Source organism: Fistularia commersonii, chromosome 33, assembly GCF_037954325.1.
Source record: "Fistularia commersonii isolate RoL2024-O1a breed Wild chromosome 33, RoL_Fcom_v1.0, whole genome shotgun sequence".
NCBI lineage: Eukaryota > Metazoa > Chordata > Actinopteri > Syngnathiformes > Fistulariidae > Fistularia > Fistularia commersonii.
In genome coordinates, this window is record NC_141316.1 from 9427969 (window position 1) to 9444933 (window position 16965).

Sequence of the window (16965 nt, forward strand, 5' to 3'; positions counted from 1 at the left end):
GGTGGAGAACACTGGCAGGACAGCAGCGCTCTCTTTCCCACTGACTTCACCCTTCTAATATACATGGACAAAAAGCCCAGAATTGCAAAATCAACACGGCAGTTTTCTGGAAGAATCCACAAAACTACCAGCAGATCCCGGAGTCACTCCTTAGTGCACTTTATTAAGAAAACTTGTGAGATCCGTCCTCACTCTTTATTGCAGGGAAATTGGGGACACGTTAATCCGGGACTGCGCAGTAAACGAAAGTGTGATCCGTCATTATTTTCCCCCGTTAGGCCTTATTAGATTTTATTTGAGGGTCATTTGGAACATATTAGAGGAAAGCGGTCGCCATATTTTAAAGTTCACCGTTGGGTTCTCGTTTCTCATGCATGGCCAATGCCACTTTTGGAGTGCTAGTGTGTGTGTGCGTGTGTGTGTGTGTGTGTGTGAAATACTAAATAAGGCAACACTCTAGAGTGCTTAGACTGCAGGAGTGGAAAGCTGCATCATAAACAAACTATCTGGTCCATTAATTATTGTTGTATATTGTTATTTTCTCCGACCGAAAGTAAAAACACGGAGTTACCCGTGGCTGCCAGATTTTGCATAGTCGTTTTATTTTCTTAAGCAGCACTTTAGGACATTTTGACACCGTGTCATGGTTTTCTTAACCAGGAGATGGTGAAAATACTTGCACTCACTGCACTGTACCTTGCGATACGCATATACATATACATATACATATACATATACATATATATATACATATATATGTATATGCATATACATACACATATGCATACATACATATATACATATAAACACATACATATACATGTATATACATATATATACACATATACATATACATATACATATACATATACATACACTAAACAAAGCAGTATTTGTTTTCATAGGTGCAATAATAATATGAACTACCTCCTTACTTTCACATGTACATTTAGTGCTAACAAGGCTAACTTCAGCCTTTGCTAAGTTTTCCCTCTTGCTGGTTTAGATGTTTACGTTTGCCCTTTGTTTTGTTTTTTTTGTTTTATGCTCTTCTATGTATTTATTTATTTATTTATTTATTTGTATGTTTGTTTATTTTATGGCTTGAAACCGAACCTGGGTACTAATTTCGAACCACAAACTATTAGGCTGTTGTACAAAAGGTGTGCTGGTATGACAATAAAAATTCTTCAAATCCTTGAATCCCATACACATGCATATAGGAGTGGGTCTAATTTCCAATGGTTGTGATGAGTGGGTTTTTTTCAAGGGGATTTAAATCTTCTCTTTAGCTGAGTCAGGATGTTAATGCACGGCCTTTGCCAGCCTGGAAGAAGGTTGGATTCTGGCAGGGGGCCTTTCTGTGCCCAGTGAATGACAGAGTGGATTCTTGTTGTTTTCTACGTGACGTGTGAATGAGAGGGTGAATGGTTGTCTGGCGGCGTGACGGACCGGGCCTCTCGGTCAATGACAGCCGGGCAATATAAGCAGTTCAGAAAATAAATCCATTCTTCGATGAATTAACGCTTTTTTAAATTCATTTTTGCTTTGTGTTGTGTTGTTTTAATTCCCACCGTGGTTCGGATGCTGCTTACCAAGGTAGCTGTTGTGCATTGCCGTTGGTTAAGTCTTGTGCAATCTTTGCTTATTTAAGTATTTCTATAAAATGAATGATGCTATTGTCATAATCGTGTTATCACTGGAATTGAATAAGTTCAAGCAGTGAATTCAAACTCCAAATGCAATAAATTGGGGATCATTTAAAGGGCATGCTCTGGAATGCATCTGTGTTTCCTGTTTACAAATGGAGCGCTATCAATGACGCTATGTATGGACTGTGGCACGTGTGGCAAACTCAAGGCCCGCGGGCCATATGTGGCCCGTCACGTCATTTTACGTGCCACGCAAAAACATCTAAAAACATCTGATTGTCTTCAAATAAATAAGTCAATAAACTATAAACTATATTTCCCACAATTCATGCCGATCCCGTTCGATCGCAGGGTATCCTCGTCAATGCCATTTTCAACGAGTGGAATTGAGAAATACAAATGATCCTTAAATAGTATGCTAACGTTAGCCTTCTAGAAAAACAACCAAGAATTGTCCAAGAATTAAAAGCCAAACTAAGATGGCGGCAGAACGTGTTCACAAAAACACTGCAGCAGTGAAAGCTAGCTTTGCAACAGAGCGACTAGCATGCTGGATTTGAATGATTCATAAATTCAGAGTTATTTAACATTAAGGGGTAGTTACATTTATTTTACATTACATTTGGTTATATTTATACAGTTCCCGTTACATGTGGCCCTTTGAGAGGAACCATTATGCTGATGTGTTGAAAATGAGTTTGACACCCCTGAAATATGGCCTGACTGAGGCCGCACTGCACCACTGATCTTCATTCAGGTTTCTAGGCCGTGGAGACTTTACTAAATCATATGTAGACCTGACCCTGTTTTAGCAATCACAACCAATGGCTTCCTACCTAAAGGAGGGAAAACAAAGTGGCTGGATTTCTATCATCTCCATCTCTTGCCAGTGTTACTCTGACATGCCAAAAATAACCATTCACCGTTCATTCAACGGATACATGCGGCGCAACGCATGCAGGCTGGCGCGCTAGCAAGTGCACGCACAACCCTGGATGTTTCATTAGGGCTAACAAAAAGGCTTTCAGAGGTCCAATCATAAAAGAACGCAGCCAAGCTATGAACATTGCTAATTAAAATCTGCTCAAAGACAGCCTTGTTTTCCAGCCACTATCCACGTCCAAACCCATGTCTGTGTGTACGTCTCTCCTCGTGGCGGAGGCCGCTTTTATTTTCCTTGGCCTGGATTTGCACCAATAAAACGTACTGATATTCCTCCGCAGCTAACAGGCTTTTCCTTCATTTGTGATATGATTCCATTTTAATTGTTATGAACAATGTGCAATTGACGACGCTACGAGTCACACCGGTAAGAACACCAAAATACGTTACGGTCGTTAAATGCATGCAACGCCACTGTTTGTGCCGAAGAGGCACATATTATCTTCTTCCTCCTCTTCTTCTTCTTCTTCTTATTTCAGTCTGGCTTCCCTGACCCTCTTCCCGACACATCTAACATGTGCCGTCCCTCTGATGAACTTATTCCTGATCCTATCCGTCCTCATCACTCCCAAACAAGACCTCAGCATCTGCATCTTTGCAACCTCCAGCTCTACTTCCTGTCTTCAGCTACTGTCTCCAAACCATACAGCATCTCTGGTCTCACCTCCATCTAGTCCACTTTTCCTTTTATTCTGGCTGGCAGTCTTCTATCTCTTCGTACCCCTGAAACTTTTCTCCCCCCGTTCCGACCTGCTCGAACCCGTTTCTTTACCTGTTCTCCACACTCTCTTACACTCTGGACTGTTGACCCTAAGTAATGAAATCCTCCAACTTTGTGATCTCCGCTCCCTGTAGCCTCAGCGTTCCACCCGGGTTCCTCTCCTTCCGTCTCGCTACGCCTAACCTTCATTCCTCTCCTTCCCAGAGCATACCTCCACCTCTCAAGATTTTCCTCTACCAGTTTTCTGCTCACATCTGCAAACATCATCGTCCATGGAGACTCCAGTCTAACCTCATCTGTTAGCCTGTCAATCACCACTGCAAACAAGAAGTCCCACCACCACCTTGAACTTCTCTGTTATACCTACAGCACACCTCACGACTGTCTCACAGCGAGCATACATGTCCTGCACCAGTGTAACATACTTCTCTGCCACTCCAGACATCCCCATACAAATCCAGAGTTCCTCTCTCGGTACCCTGCCTTCTGCTGCTATTCTAGGTCCCCGGTTGCCGGAGATGCCGGAGCTTTTCGCAGTTGCCGTCGGCCACCGTTGTGTCTCATTCACACATCTGGGCAATTCAGGGCCTCTGGTGAACCTCCTGAATGTTTTTGGGCAGACACGGCGAAAACATGCCAAGTCCAGAGACCTTCTTGCTGTGAGGCAAAAGCACGGACAGAGGAGTTTGATCACATCCAGCCCAGCCGCCCTCGACACTTCGGCACGCCGTCAAGAAGAGCGGGGGATTCTCTCGTTCTTATGACTCTAAACATGTATTTCCAACTCAGCTCCTTTCCCTCCCTCCATTCTTTCATTTCGCCGTCGTCATTTCATCCCCTTTGAAACATCTCCCCTTCGCCGCCGCTCTGCTCGCACTCCTGTTTTCCGTGGAGTCGGCACAGACAGAAAATATGTCAGGGAGACAAAAAAAACGAGGGAGGAATTCAGTGTTTCTTTTTTTTTTTTTTTTTTTTGCGCTTTCTCCGGCTCCCTGCGGTGTCGGGTTTGATACGGTTCCCTATGCGAGCCGCGGTGCGTTTGATGTGCGGCGTAAGGCTGACTCGACAGTGACATATTCGGATGATGGATCTGCAGTCGAATTAATCTTGAGTCGAGATGACAAGCGACGGGGAGCCAGCGCGCTATTAGAGACTGCAGCCGGAGCGCCGCGCCGCTAAGGGGGGCCGGGTGAGGCGAGTGGTGTCGCGGGCGGTTTCTCTTTCCACTCTCTTTTGGTGAGGTAAGTTGAGATAATAATGTGGATGTGATTTGGAGGAAACCGATCCGGGAGTAATTTAATAGCTATCGCGCTGGAAAGAAACACCCCACCGCAAACAAAGTGCAACCGAGCGGTTTCAATAAAACCTCCAGACGTGCGTTAGCGCCCCGCGCACCTATAAACGCGCATTATCGTGTCAGGTAGCTGCATTCTGGACAAAATGTGTGAATCACCAGGTTCCCAGCTGAGGAGAGGCCTTAACACGCGGACGCTCGGGCGTCCGATCGAACCACACGCCCGTTTATCCACCAATAATTCGAGGCTAAAGCCGCTAAAACCCCCGCCGAGCCTGGATTTGCCGACGTGCCCCGGCGCGCCACAGCGTACGGGGTCTGCAGAATTTCACCCGTTTCGCAATTCGCAGGAAATAAGCTATAATTCGAGCGCGTCTCCGCAGTTCACGCGGGTCTAGATGTTGATTTGCGCTTTATATCCGAACGGCGGGGGTTCCGGGGCCCGGTCCGACGGAGGTGGACACCCCTCCCGGTATTATGTTTATAGCCTTGAAAAGGCTTTCGCATTCACAGGGCGGCCGACCCCCTCCTCCGCCCCCATCAGCCCACAATTGAGCACGGCGTCGAGCTCCCAATCAGGGTTGAGCCGGCAGACTGAGGGGATTATTTATGCTGGAAAAGCGAGGGGAACCTCGAAAGGAGAAGGGGAGAGACGAGTGTGTGCTCGGCGGGTCTCTATTCTTGCGGGGTCCTGGAGGATGGAGGAGCTGCAGGAAAATCCAGTCGCTATTTAAAGAGCTAATTCGCAGTCGGAGCTCGGGTTTAGGATTTGAATTACTTGTACGGGTTCGGGAAAAGAGCTGCGGTCGAGGATTTAGCGGGGAAAGTGCAAACACACATCCACGGACACACCGTCCGGCTCGGATTCTGTTTCGTCGTGCCTTCTTCGTTCGGCGAACTACGAGCCAACCACGACCCGTTATCTCACGACCGCGGGAGGAAAAAAAAAGAATGGCTTTTCGACCGAAAGCGGCGTCGGGGGGGAAAACAATGACGAGCGGCGTTCAGGCATTTCTGTAAACACGTGACGGCGGCCGCCGCTGAAATTCCAGCACCGCCATTATGTCACGATCGAACAATCCGCATTTCATAGCGATTCTCGCGGAAGCAAACATTTTTCTGAGCTTACGAAAAGCAGGAGGAGGCTTTGAATCTACGACGGCTAAATGAGAGGTTGAATATTTCTCGAAATGCGTCCCTGTCATCGACCGCTTCACTGCAGGACTGCAGGACAACGTGTGTGAGTGTGTGTGTGTGTGTGTGTGTGTGTCACTGAATGCAAGTTTTTTTGTCTTGACACCAGAATAAGCGTGAGAAAACTTGCGTGTTTGCAATTAAAGCATTGCTGTAAAAGTACAAGGGACATAAACTTTGCTGTTGGAACCATGTGCAGACACCACACACACACACACACACACACACACACACACACGTGCGCGATACACGGTACAAATAGACACACACTCAGCTCGTCAGCCAGCTCCAGTCTCCTCCAGCCCGCTGACTTAGCTCCCTCTTCTACCACCATTACCACTATTGTAAATACCCCTCAATATGTATTTACACTGGGATTTCAGAATCCTGGAAAAAAAAAAAAAAAAGACGAGGTGAAAAGAAAAAAAAAAAAGGTTGGAAAAATGAAGGAATGTGTTTTACGCCGGTCAGACGGCAGGAACCCTCCGTGTTTATGACCGCGCTCCTGCAGCCGGCCTCGGATTGTCTGCCGGGGGGGAGGACTTGCAATATCGTGCCATATCTTGACCTGAAGTGGGTGTTCTCATGAGCCTTTTTCAGCTAAAAACATCTCTCTCTCACACACACACACACACACACACACATGGACATTCTTACACTGTAGACCGTGTCCATAAATGCACCTTCATGAAATGTATATATGGAAACCCCTCTTAAATGCTAATTACTTGTTGAGCATCAAATCTGATGAGGTGTAACCTCTCCTTCACTCTGTCCTCTTTGTGTGTGTGTGTGTGTGTGTGTGTGTGTGTGTGTGTGTGTTTGCACATACAAGCTCTTCTTTATTAAAACCGAAGGTGTGTGTTTCTGCAGGTAGCGTGTTGAGGGCGAGATAAGGCTCGTAAAGCGCTAAACCAGAGCAGGAACCCGCGTCCTCCTTCCAGGAGTGAACGTCGCGTTTTCCCGAATCTTTTTTTTTTTTTTTTTTTAATGCAAAACTGGGTTTCTGGTCGGAGAGGTATTCCAAATAAATGATAATGTCGGGCTGCGGCTGCCAGATGTGTAAGCAAGCAGCTATTTAGCTGTAATAATAGTGGGTATCATTTCACTTTTGAAAATGGAACATTGCTACGAAGGAGCGGCTGTTTAACAGACGGACTTGTTGAAATATTTGAAAATAATCGCCGTTAGTTTTGCATTTCAACTCTCAAAGCAAAAATGCTACAAAACAAATAGCGCCTTATTCCATACATACCTACACACTCACACACGCACACACACACACATCTGGATCACCCCCATATGAGAACAATTACACGGCCTGCTCCCGTGAATAAATTAGCCTAATCAAGTTCTCTCTTCCCTGACATCCGTACCAAAATCCCTCGTTCTGAGAAAAAGGCAAGAAGCAAAGCGAGATCTTCCCTCCAGCCCGCCATTATCCACCCGACCTCTCCGAATGAGCCGGACGAGGTTTGATTATTTGTGTAATCAAACCCCACGACGCCGCTTTCAGGGAATCCGGACCAGAGTCCTCCTCGCTGCGAGGCGGGAGCGCTAAGCGCCGCGCCGCCATTAGCGGTGTAGATTAAATGAATATCAATATAGAAAATGTTGTTTGGCCTTTTTGAGACGAAGCGTGAAATGAGAGAGTGACCTTCGCCGCTGCTAAACTGATATCAGATAATGCGCTCTATCAGCCGTGCAGACAAACGGGACGCGGGCAGACATCCCATTCGCCGATCAAACTTCTCGCGTTTCGGTGTCGGCATTTACCGAGAGCCTTCGCCCGTGACTCTGCATCGCGCCGAAGCCCGACAGGTACTTCAGCGCAGCTATGTTTCCCCGGCAACGGATGGCTCCGATTTCGGCACGTCGTACACCGACGGATGAACAATCGGCATTGAAGACGTCCATACGGTCGCCGAGCAACAGAGGTGGATAAGGAATTTTTCCCGAAGCTGCTGCTTCCGGTGTGTTTTCTCGAAAGCCGGACGGATTCGAACCTGCTCGTCTTGCGCCGACGCGCAAAAATTAGGTTTTCGTTTAGTTGAAAAAAGGCGCAAGAAGTCGCGCTCGGCTACGAGACGTTCGCTCTTCGTCTGATAACAATTTAGCCGCTCGGTTTATCAAAATACAGACGCGAGCCGGGAAACGATGAGCTACCCGAGCCAGAAGTTGCTGCATGCAGCTGCTGCAAAAAGCAAAACTGCTGTCTGGATTTGTCTTTCCTTCCTCGTTCCCCGTCGCGATTTGCGTTAACGTGAGGAAAAGTTGGTGTGCAAGCAAAAATGAATTCCAGAGTTCGTTCAGTTGAAAAGTTGCAAGTGGCTCATGTCCAGCAGAGGTCAGGGTCAAAGTGACTAATGTCATTTCTGGACGATAAGCCGCTCTAATTCGCATGGTTGTTTAATTTTCTTAAGCAGCACTTTATGATAATTTGATACCATGTCATACTTTTCCCGACCGGGAGACGATGAAAATAGCCACACCCACCCATGCTACTTCGAAAACTGCTCATAGCAGCATACATATACATATACATATACATATACATATACATATACATATACATATACATATACATACATATATACATATACAAATACATGTATATACGTATATATACAGATATGCATACATATACATACATATATACATATACAAATACATGTATATACATATATAAACACATATACATATGCATACATATATACATATACAGCACTACATACACTTTAAACACAAAAGTATTTCTTTTCATAGGAGCAATAATAATACGAACTACCTCCTTGCTTTCACATGTACATTTAGTGCTAACAAGGCTAACTTCAGCCTTTACTAAGTTGTCCCTCTAACTCATTTAGATGTTTACATTTGCCCTTTGTTTTGTTTTTTTGTTTTTTGATTTATGCTCTTCTATGTATGTGTTTATTTGTTTGTTTATTTTATGGCTTGAAACCGAACCTGGGTACTAATTTCGACTGTTGGGCTGCAAAAGGTGTGCGGGTATGACAATAAAAATTATGAGATGCTACTTTTTGAACGTTTTGAACACGGCGGCTTCAACAATGATGTGGCTGATTCATGTTTTTTTTGGGTGTATCGAGCTTCACGCCGCCAAAACATTTATCCTCGTCACATCGGACCGATGAAATGACCGTGAAATTCTGAGGCCGCTCAATTCCGACACTGGAGAAGACGACTTATTGTTTTGGTGCGCAGGAGGAAGACCGAGATAGCGATCGACCGGAGTAGGACAAAGCGAGGACGAAAAATGAATGGATGAATGGACTTTTCCTGGTGTTATTTATTGTTCATTTTGCTCTTATTATTATTAATCTTTTTAATCAGCCGTGTTAAAGGCACTGTTGGATGTTACTGGTTGGAATTTAATTAAAAGTTGAAAGAAATGTTTCTGTGTAAATATCTCATGTTACAATGTGGACACCTGACAAGTTCAGCCTTTATATGTACACCTATTATTTTTTTGTTTATTTTTAGCCGGTGCGGCTTATATTCAGGTGCGCTCAATAGTCCAGAATTCCAGTAACAGGGATGGAAGTCTGTGTGGACGGTACTTACTTTTTATGCTGGTGCTCCTTCCGGTCGGCAGAACCCAGACTCTGCAGAGAAAAAGAAAACAAACATGACCACTGGATCCCCAAAAAGCGGCTTTACTTTGGTACATTTTCTCTGTAATGTCATCAAATCACTTAGAATCATTTCTGGAATGGCGCCGTCAGCCTCGTGAACGGCAATTTGGTTTTGCAACGCGCCACAAAACAAGCCTTTTCTGTCCAAATGGTAAAAAGAAAAGGGTTGCATCAACAGAGGCTGGGGACAGACGGGGATGGCGGTTGTTATGTTCCAGGCGCTCGCGCAGCCGAGGCGGCGAACGGGGGGCGACTGGGGACAACCACGCTTGCAGACAGGAGTCGGAGCCGGGAATCAAGCCAGCCATGAAATGCCCGCTGGAGTCAAAGCCACCCCCTAGAAATGAGCTACAGACTGCAGCTAGCATGAAGACCAACACCCAGAACCATGTTGAACATTTCACGACTGCTTGCTTACCTCCTCCCAGGATCCAATCCAACTGTATTCGGCTTTATTTATCATGAGCACGTGTTTGCTTGTTGAAACAGAGATAATGAGACAAACCAAAGTTGCCTGAAAGCTAAGACGAGGAAATCTGATGACACGTATGGTGTGCTTGGATTCACTGTGACCACGGTGGGTCATGAGGAAAGACCGCTGTGTCTAAAATGTTGCCAGGGGACGACATGAAGCCAAATAAATTAAGGCGTCACCTAAAGACATTACACCAGTATTCCACCATTGGAGTTTTTTCAGCGAAAACGTGCCGAATATAGGCAACAGATGCTTATGTGTAAACTTCTTCGATAAGCATCTGAGGAAGAATCTGTTTTTTTTTTTTTTTTTATGTTTTTTGTGTTATATGTAAAATAAATCCTAGACCTAGAAATAGCATATGACAGGGTGCCAAGAGAGGAACTCTGGTATTGTACGAAGAAGTTAGACTGGTGCAAGACATGTATGCTCGCTGTGAGACAGTGGTGCAGGACATGTATGCTCGCTGTGAGACAGTGGTGAGGTGTGCTGTAGGGGTAGCAGAGAGGTTCAAGGTGGAGGTGGGACTCCATCAGGAATCAGCTCTGAGCCCCTTCTTGTTTGCCGTGGTGACGGACAAGCTGACAGATGAGGTTGCACAGGAATCTCGATGGACCATGATGTTTGCACATGACATTGTGATCCGTAGTGAGAGTAGAAAACAAGTAGAGGACAATCTAGAGAGGGGAAGGTATGTGCTGTAAAGTAGATGAATGAAAGTTAGTCGCAACAACACAGAATACATGTGTGGAGGTGAAGATTTATGGGTGTCATGAGAGAGGATATGATGTTGGTGTGTGTGAGATAGGAGGATACAGAGAAGAGGGTTAGATGGAGACTCCTGAAGGGAAAAGGCTTTAGGGGAAGAAGATATGTAAAATAAATCTTTCTTTTTGGAGCAGATTGTCTCAAAACTCTTTGGAGACAATTTCTTTTTGATCCAGCACCCATCCCAAACTGGGCAGCGAACACGCGTGTGTTTTTCTTTCCTAGCTCTATGACAAGGAATATTGGCAACAATCATCCCGCTTTATGAAAACTACTTCAGTAAACCATTTTTATGTGCACTGTTATGTTAATAAATGTTGGAAGTTGATCTATATTTCTTTCTAGGATACAATGTTGTGCAGATGTGTACATAGAACAATTTTATAGATAAATGATATTATTTATAGTTGTGGCAGAGAGTGTTGGCGAGGGGGCGCGATACGTTTTCTTCTTCCTAGCGGGGGCGTAAAAGAAAACAAATGAGAAGCACTGGGTGAAAGGCAAACTCCCTGCAGACATTGTCAGCTAATCTAGCAGGTCCAGATGCAGGAATAGCGCCGGCTCGTCTCAGCGGGGGGGCGTTTGAACACACCCCTCCGGCAGGGACGCCCAGTTAGTCAAACACAGCACACACACACACCTATTTCCAAGTCTGCAGGTGCAAACGTACTATCGCAACCCCGCCGTAGGAAGGAGCGCAGAGATATTCGGAAATGAGATCCTCTCGCCGCATCGCATTTTCAGCCGCTGCGTCCGCAGAGCTAACGCTTTAGCTGGCAGCTAACGCGGATTGAGCTACATTTATTTATTTTTGGCCGGGGAACACAGGATTGCATGTCTCAGCCTTCTAACCAGCCCGTCCTTTCCCCACCGGAAACCGGTCCCCAATTATATTTGAGTAATTGACTGTCAGGAAAATCACCTTTCGAAAACCCTGCGCTCTCACTCTGGCTCTGCAGGTAGCGGCTGTTAGCATCTGCGCCTATCGCCGCTCTGAACGGTGGTTTCCAAGCGGTGGGACGAACTTCTCGCGTACGTTATCATAACTTCCTCGCGTCTTTAGCGAGACGCAAGCGTTTTTCATGTCACGTCACGATCTGCTGCTCATTTCACGTACTGTCATTTACGCAACCGTTCACCCTCTCATAGTAAACATGCATGGGTTCCACCTGCACCCGTGCACTCCAGGTGTGTGTAAACGCAGTTTTCCCCTCTTTCAATTTCCAACTCATCAAGATGTGAGAAAAATTTTGTTTGAGTGTTATTGTTTGCACGTGTGTGTGTGTAAGAGTGTGTGTGTGTGCTTGAGCTTTTATGTGAGCGGTGCAATGACATTTTGACCAGTGGGCGACTTCTCCACTCTAGCGTTTTGAGTGTGTACTTTTATGTGTGCAGTGACATTTGTCAGTGGCTGTGTGTGTGTGTGTGTGTGTGTGTGTGTATGTGTGTGTGTGTGTGTGTGTTCCCATCCTCCTGATGGGGACAGGATACGCCAAACAGAGTGGCTGACCTTTCACCCTACAGCCCCGCCTGGGGGGCCGTCAGGCCCTGCAGGTAGGCATCTTTGGAGGCTCAAGTGACGCTCGCGACGTTGCATAAATAAAAATCCAAATACCGAATTTTAAAAGGCGCACTTAAAATCCATACATTTTCTCAAAAATTGTCGGTGTGCCTTATAATCCGATGCGCCTTACGTATGAATTCCATGTTGTGCTTACTGACCTCCAAACAAAATGTGTTTTGCGTGTCAAATTTTTTTAGTGCCACTTGGGTAGATAAAAAATATTTAAAAAAATAAAAAATAAAAATGAAAAAAAAAATGTATAAAAAAAAATGAAAGAAAAAAAAATATAGAGAGAGATTTTTTTAATATTTCATATCTACATTATAAATATTTTTTCTGCTAAGTAACTAGTTTATCTGTATGCAGATGTGTTTGATCTGTGCATTGTGTATTGTGTGTATGCTGCTAAACACCTTAATTTCCTTCGGGATTATTAAAGTATCTGCTCTATTAGGACTTCCTCTGCCACTTTTTGTAATAGCGGTATGTACGTCAACGGAATATTACTGTACATTTGTGTACATGAGGTCTCCTCAAAAATGGCACCTGTTAGGAGACGTGCTTACAAAGCGGAATTCAAACTCAATGCTATCAGTCACGCCGTAGATGATGGAGATGCAGCCAAAGAATTCAACATTAATGAATCAACTGTCCGCGGGTAAAAAGCGAGACAAATAAAGTCCAACGAAACTGACTATCATCCGCCTCACAACGCTGTGGTCTGCAAAATACGGTACCAGCTTTTATTCCTGCAGAACATGCCTGGATCTATTTGTTCTGCAGCTCTCTAACTACATCCATGACTGACAGGTATTTCAAGCTGCGTCCAGTGATGCCGTTTGCGATGAAACCACCGCTTTCAGCTCTCATTCGCACGTCATTTGGAGACAGAACCGTTCAAACTGACGCCTTTGCAAGTCGCCGTGAGACAAATGCAAATAGAGGCGTTCAAGGTGATGCTGATGGTTAATTGACCGATTCGGCAAAGTCGCTGTGTGTTTGCACGAACCCCGAGTGTGAAAACATCCGGGGGCGTGTTTGACTTTGGTAGCATTTGTCTGTGCGGAGAAAGTGGTGTGTGTGTGTGTGTGTGTGTATTATTTGCATTCGGGGATGACAGTTGATGTCAATTCTCTGGCCGCCCATGCTTTTTTTTTTTTTTTTTTTTAATAGCATGTTTTGGACCAAACAACATCCAAAAAGCCCATAATACTCCATCAGAACACCGCTGACATCCATATTCCCCTCGAGACACGCGAACCCCGTCTCGGCTATTCTTACATAGCATTCCCGCAGCAATCAGACGGTAGAAAAATAAATAAATCTAATATATTTATAAGATGTACGATATCACCCAAATAGGATCTGTGATATGACAGCGAGCGTCGCAGGTTGTTGTTGTTTCCCCGCGTTTGCATGTGTTCCCATCGAGGGGGAAGATCCCCCCCGCCGAACCGCCAAACGGAAAGCCTCCCCTCGCCCCGGCGGATCCCCGACCGCGCTCACGTACCTGTTGAATCCGAGGGAGGCAGCCGGGATGAGATGCTGCCGGTCGTTCCCCGCCGCCGCCGCCGCCGCCTCCGAAAACTCAAAAGTTCCACCACCGGTTTCTCCAAATCCTGCTCACCTGAGCAACTTGGAACTATTTCCCCTCCTCTTCCCCCTCCAACCCCCCGCCAAAAATCAAACTCCTTCCTTTCCTCTTTCCCCCGCGTCTGAAGCCGGCGGTCACGCGAAGGTTTCGCAAAGCTCGCCTCGGCGGCGGCTGCTACCGCCGCTGACTTGTTGTACTTTAATTGCGGTTGCTAGGAGATAAGCTTCTCCAATTCTGCACACGGTGAGGAGGGGCGGACTGGGGGGGCCGAGAGGAGAGCTGGCTTGGCGGGGGGTGGAAGGAAATGCTCATTATAGCCACGGTAGCCTGGAGAGAACAATCAGGGGGAGGGAGGAAGAGGAGCCAAGAAGGAGTCGCGGAGATGCACGAGATGGACGGATGACAGAGGAGAGCGGCAGATCCAGCGCTCCCAGCGCTCCCAGAGCTCCCAGAGCTCCCAGAGCTCCCCTGGTCTGAACCAAAGGGTGAAGCACTTACATCAGAGGATTAGCAGTAATACCTCCAAAGGGAACTTAAAGAACTTTGAGGACAAATATTGTTCTCTGACTATGGTTCAGTAGATGTTTGGAGATGATCGTTCATCTTTGTTCTACGTATAAATGGGAAAGGAGTTGCAGCTACGTTATTCTCGAGGCCCTCCCTCTCTCCATCCATGAACCTCCTGTCTGGTCTTCCTCTAGACCTCCTCCGACCTCAGCATCCTTCCACCCAGATCTCCACCATCCCTCCTCTGTCCATGTCCAAACCATCTCAGCCTCCAGAACATGTGCTGCCCCTCTGATGGAGTCCTTTCAGATCCCCTCCATCCTCCTCACTCCACATCGTCATCCTGTCTTCTCCTCAGTGTCCCCAAAGCAGACACCATGGCTGCTCTCGCCTCGGTCTTCTCCACCCTCTCCGCTGCTCTGGACCTCAACACCTCCACCTTGTCCATCTCCACCCCCTGTAGCCTCACCGTCACATTTGGGTTCCTCTCCTCCACACTCATGTCTAATGTCATTCAGTGGTTAACCTTCACGAGCATACATCTCCTGCTCTCACTACAGACCAGAGTGTCATCTGCAAACATGGTCCAAAGAGGCTCTTGTATCTCAGCCTGTCCTTCACCACTGCAATCAGAGAAAGTCCTGCTGCTCACACCCGACTTCTTCTAGATCTACGAGGGCGTGATGCTCCTCGGTGCTGCTTCGCCACCGTTATCGAAACAGATAGTTTCCTGTGTCCATTTGCAGGTTTGTGCCTGTTTACAAGTATGGGCTTGCGTAAGGTCAATATTTGATTTTTTTTTTGGAGTCAAGAAGATGTTTGTTCTGGATTTGGAGAAGAAACAAAAAAGAAAAACCAATGGAATTCCCGACATATTTAATGCAGGAGGGTCGGCTAAATTGCGCAAGAGGTGTGGAAAAATGAACCAACTTGATATCGGCTAATGGACCAAAATCGTGTCGTCTAAAAACATCCCTTCCTTTCAGGCGAGTGTCATTCTAGATCGGTTTCTGCAAGGATGAGTCGTTCTTATCGGCCCACGGCGCTCGTGGGCGACACCTATGAGGATCCAAATATGTGTGAGGAAAAAAAAAGTCCTGCATGGAGGTGTGGAGCGCCAATCATCGGCCTCGAAGACGCGCCGATTTAGGGAAGCGTTACTCAGGACGCTCCTTCACATTCTCCTTTCTCGTCATTGTAGTCGTTCCTTTACTCGTTCTTGCTTTCTTTCCTCATCAATACGATCCACCTGAAACTGCGGGCGGAAGCTGCATGAAGCTCAAACGCCCAGCGTGCATCGCTGAGAGCGAGCAGCAGGTTGTCTCCATACCTGTCACTCAGAAGAGGCTGCGCTATTTATATCCCTTGCACACTTACATATATAGCCAAATACATGCAAATGCCCCCTCACACACACACACACACACATAATCCCGAGCGCGGCGACATCCTTGAAGGATTCCCAGTGGGTTGCTGGTGGCCTTTTGCTGCTTCCTTCTCATGCAGGCTTCCTGGTGAAGAAGGTGACGGCAAGCTGGAGTCCAAACACGCTGGGAACACCGAGTTTCACAAAAACAGACAATGAAGTATCGCTGTGGCGAAAATATATTTAGAAAAAAAAAAAAATATATATATATATGCGTGATATGCTATTGATAACAATAAATCCAATCAAACATGGTGGTTAGCGCTTCCACCCTGAGGGTTGTATGTCTCCATGTGAGGCGTGAACAGTGGCGTGCAGTCAGGGGAGGCAGGAGAAGCTGCGCCTCACTTGCCGATCTTGGAAAGAAAAAAAATGTCAAATGAAAAGAAAAAAAAAATGGTTCTGCTTATCACTATTTTTGCCTATCGGGTATTTTTCATTCTTCACCAGTTTTAGATTGTTTTTGATTCAAAATGACTGGAGTTTCAAATTTACTGTTCAAATACTGACAAGAGACGTGCGGTGAGGCTGTGGACTGTCGAGCCTCTACGTAGATTGCGCAATCATGGCATGCCGTTCACTAAGACCGTATCGCCGTCTCTGTATGTTGCTATTAAAATGTTTACACACGTTTTCTATACGAACTAAATTTCCAATTTACCAACAACAGTGTGTGTGTTAGTGGTTTCTTGAACTGAGCGATCATAAAACATCTTAGAAGAGCCACTAAGTGAGGCACACGGTACTCCTGCCTCCCGGTCGGGGGCACTCATGATTCTTCTGGCTCTTTGGGTGAATCAACTACTCTGTTTACTTTTTAAATCTGATTGTAATGAAGTGAACGAGAGGGTGAATGGTTGTCGATGGTCGGTTGTCGGTTGTCGGTTGAGTGCAAGACAGAAGGTCTAGATGATGAATGAATGAATGCGATAAAACATGCTGCTCCCTGAGCCGTTCACTTATATAACACAATATCTGTGGATCAAATAGTTTCCTACAGGCGTAAAACTTGACCACCTTGGAAATTGCCCAACCATGAACAAAAAAAGTCACTCCTTTTTAGTTTCCAGACACGCTGATCTAGCAGTAGGAGGGAGGATTCAAGTGAGCTGTTTTCACCTGACGAGTCGAACGCCGAGCTGTTCATTTTAAGAGGAAATCAATTAATAATC

The 16965-nt window shown here is 45.9% G+C and overlaps 1 protein-coding gene across 5 annotated transcripts in view; it reads right to left on the minus strand.

The window, feature by feature from the left end:
• Nucleotides 1–16965, minus strand: part of ankfn1b (ankyrin repeat and fibronectin type III domain containing 1b) — a 128118-nt gene that overhangs the window by 41898 nt on the left and 69255 nt on the right. For 4 of the 5 annotated variants that reach the window (XM_086140686.1, XM_086140687.1, XM_086140688.1 and 1 more), the window contains one exon: nt 9389–9429. In XM_086140686.1, coding sequence (XP_085996812.1) covers nt 9389–9429 — 41 coding nt within the window. Of the gene's footprint in view, nt 1–9388; nt 9430–13776; nt 13840–16965 lie in introns of those variants that run through there. The other variant, XM_086140689.1, reaches the window with a different exon arrangement.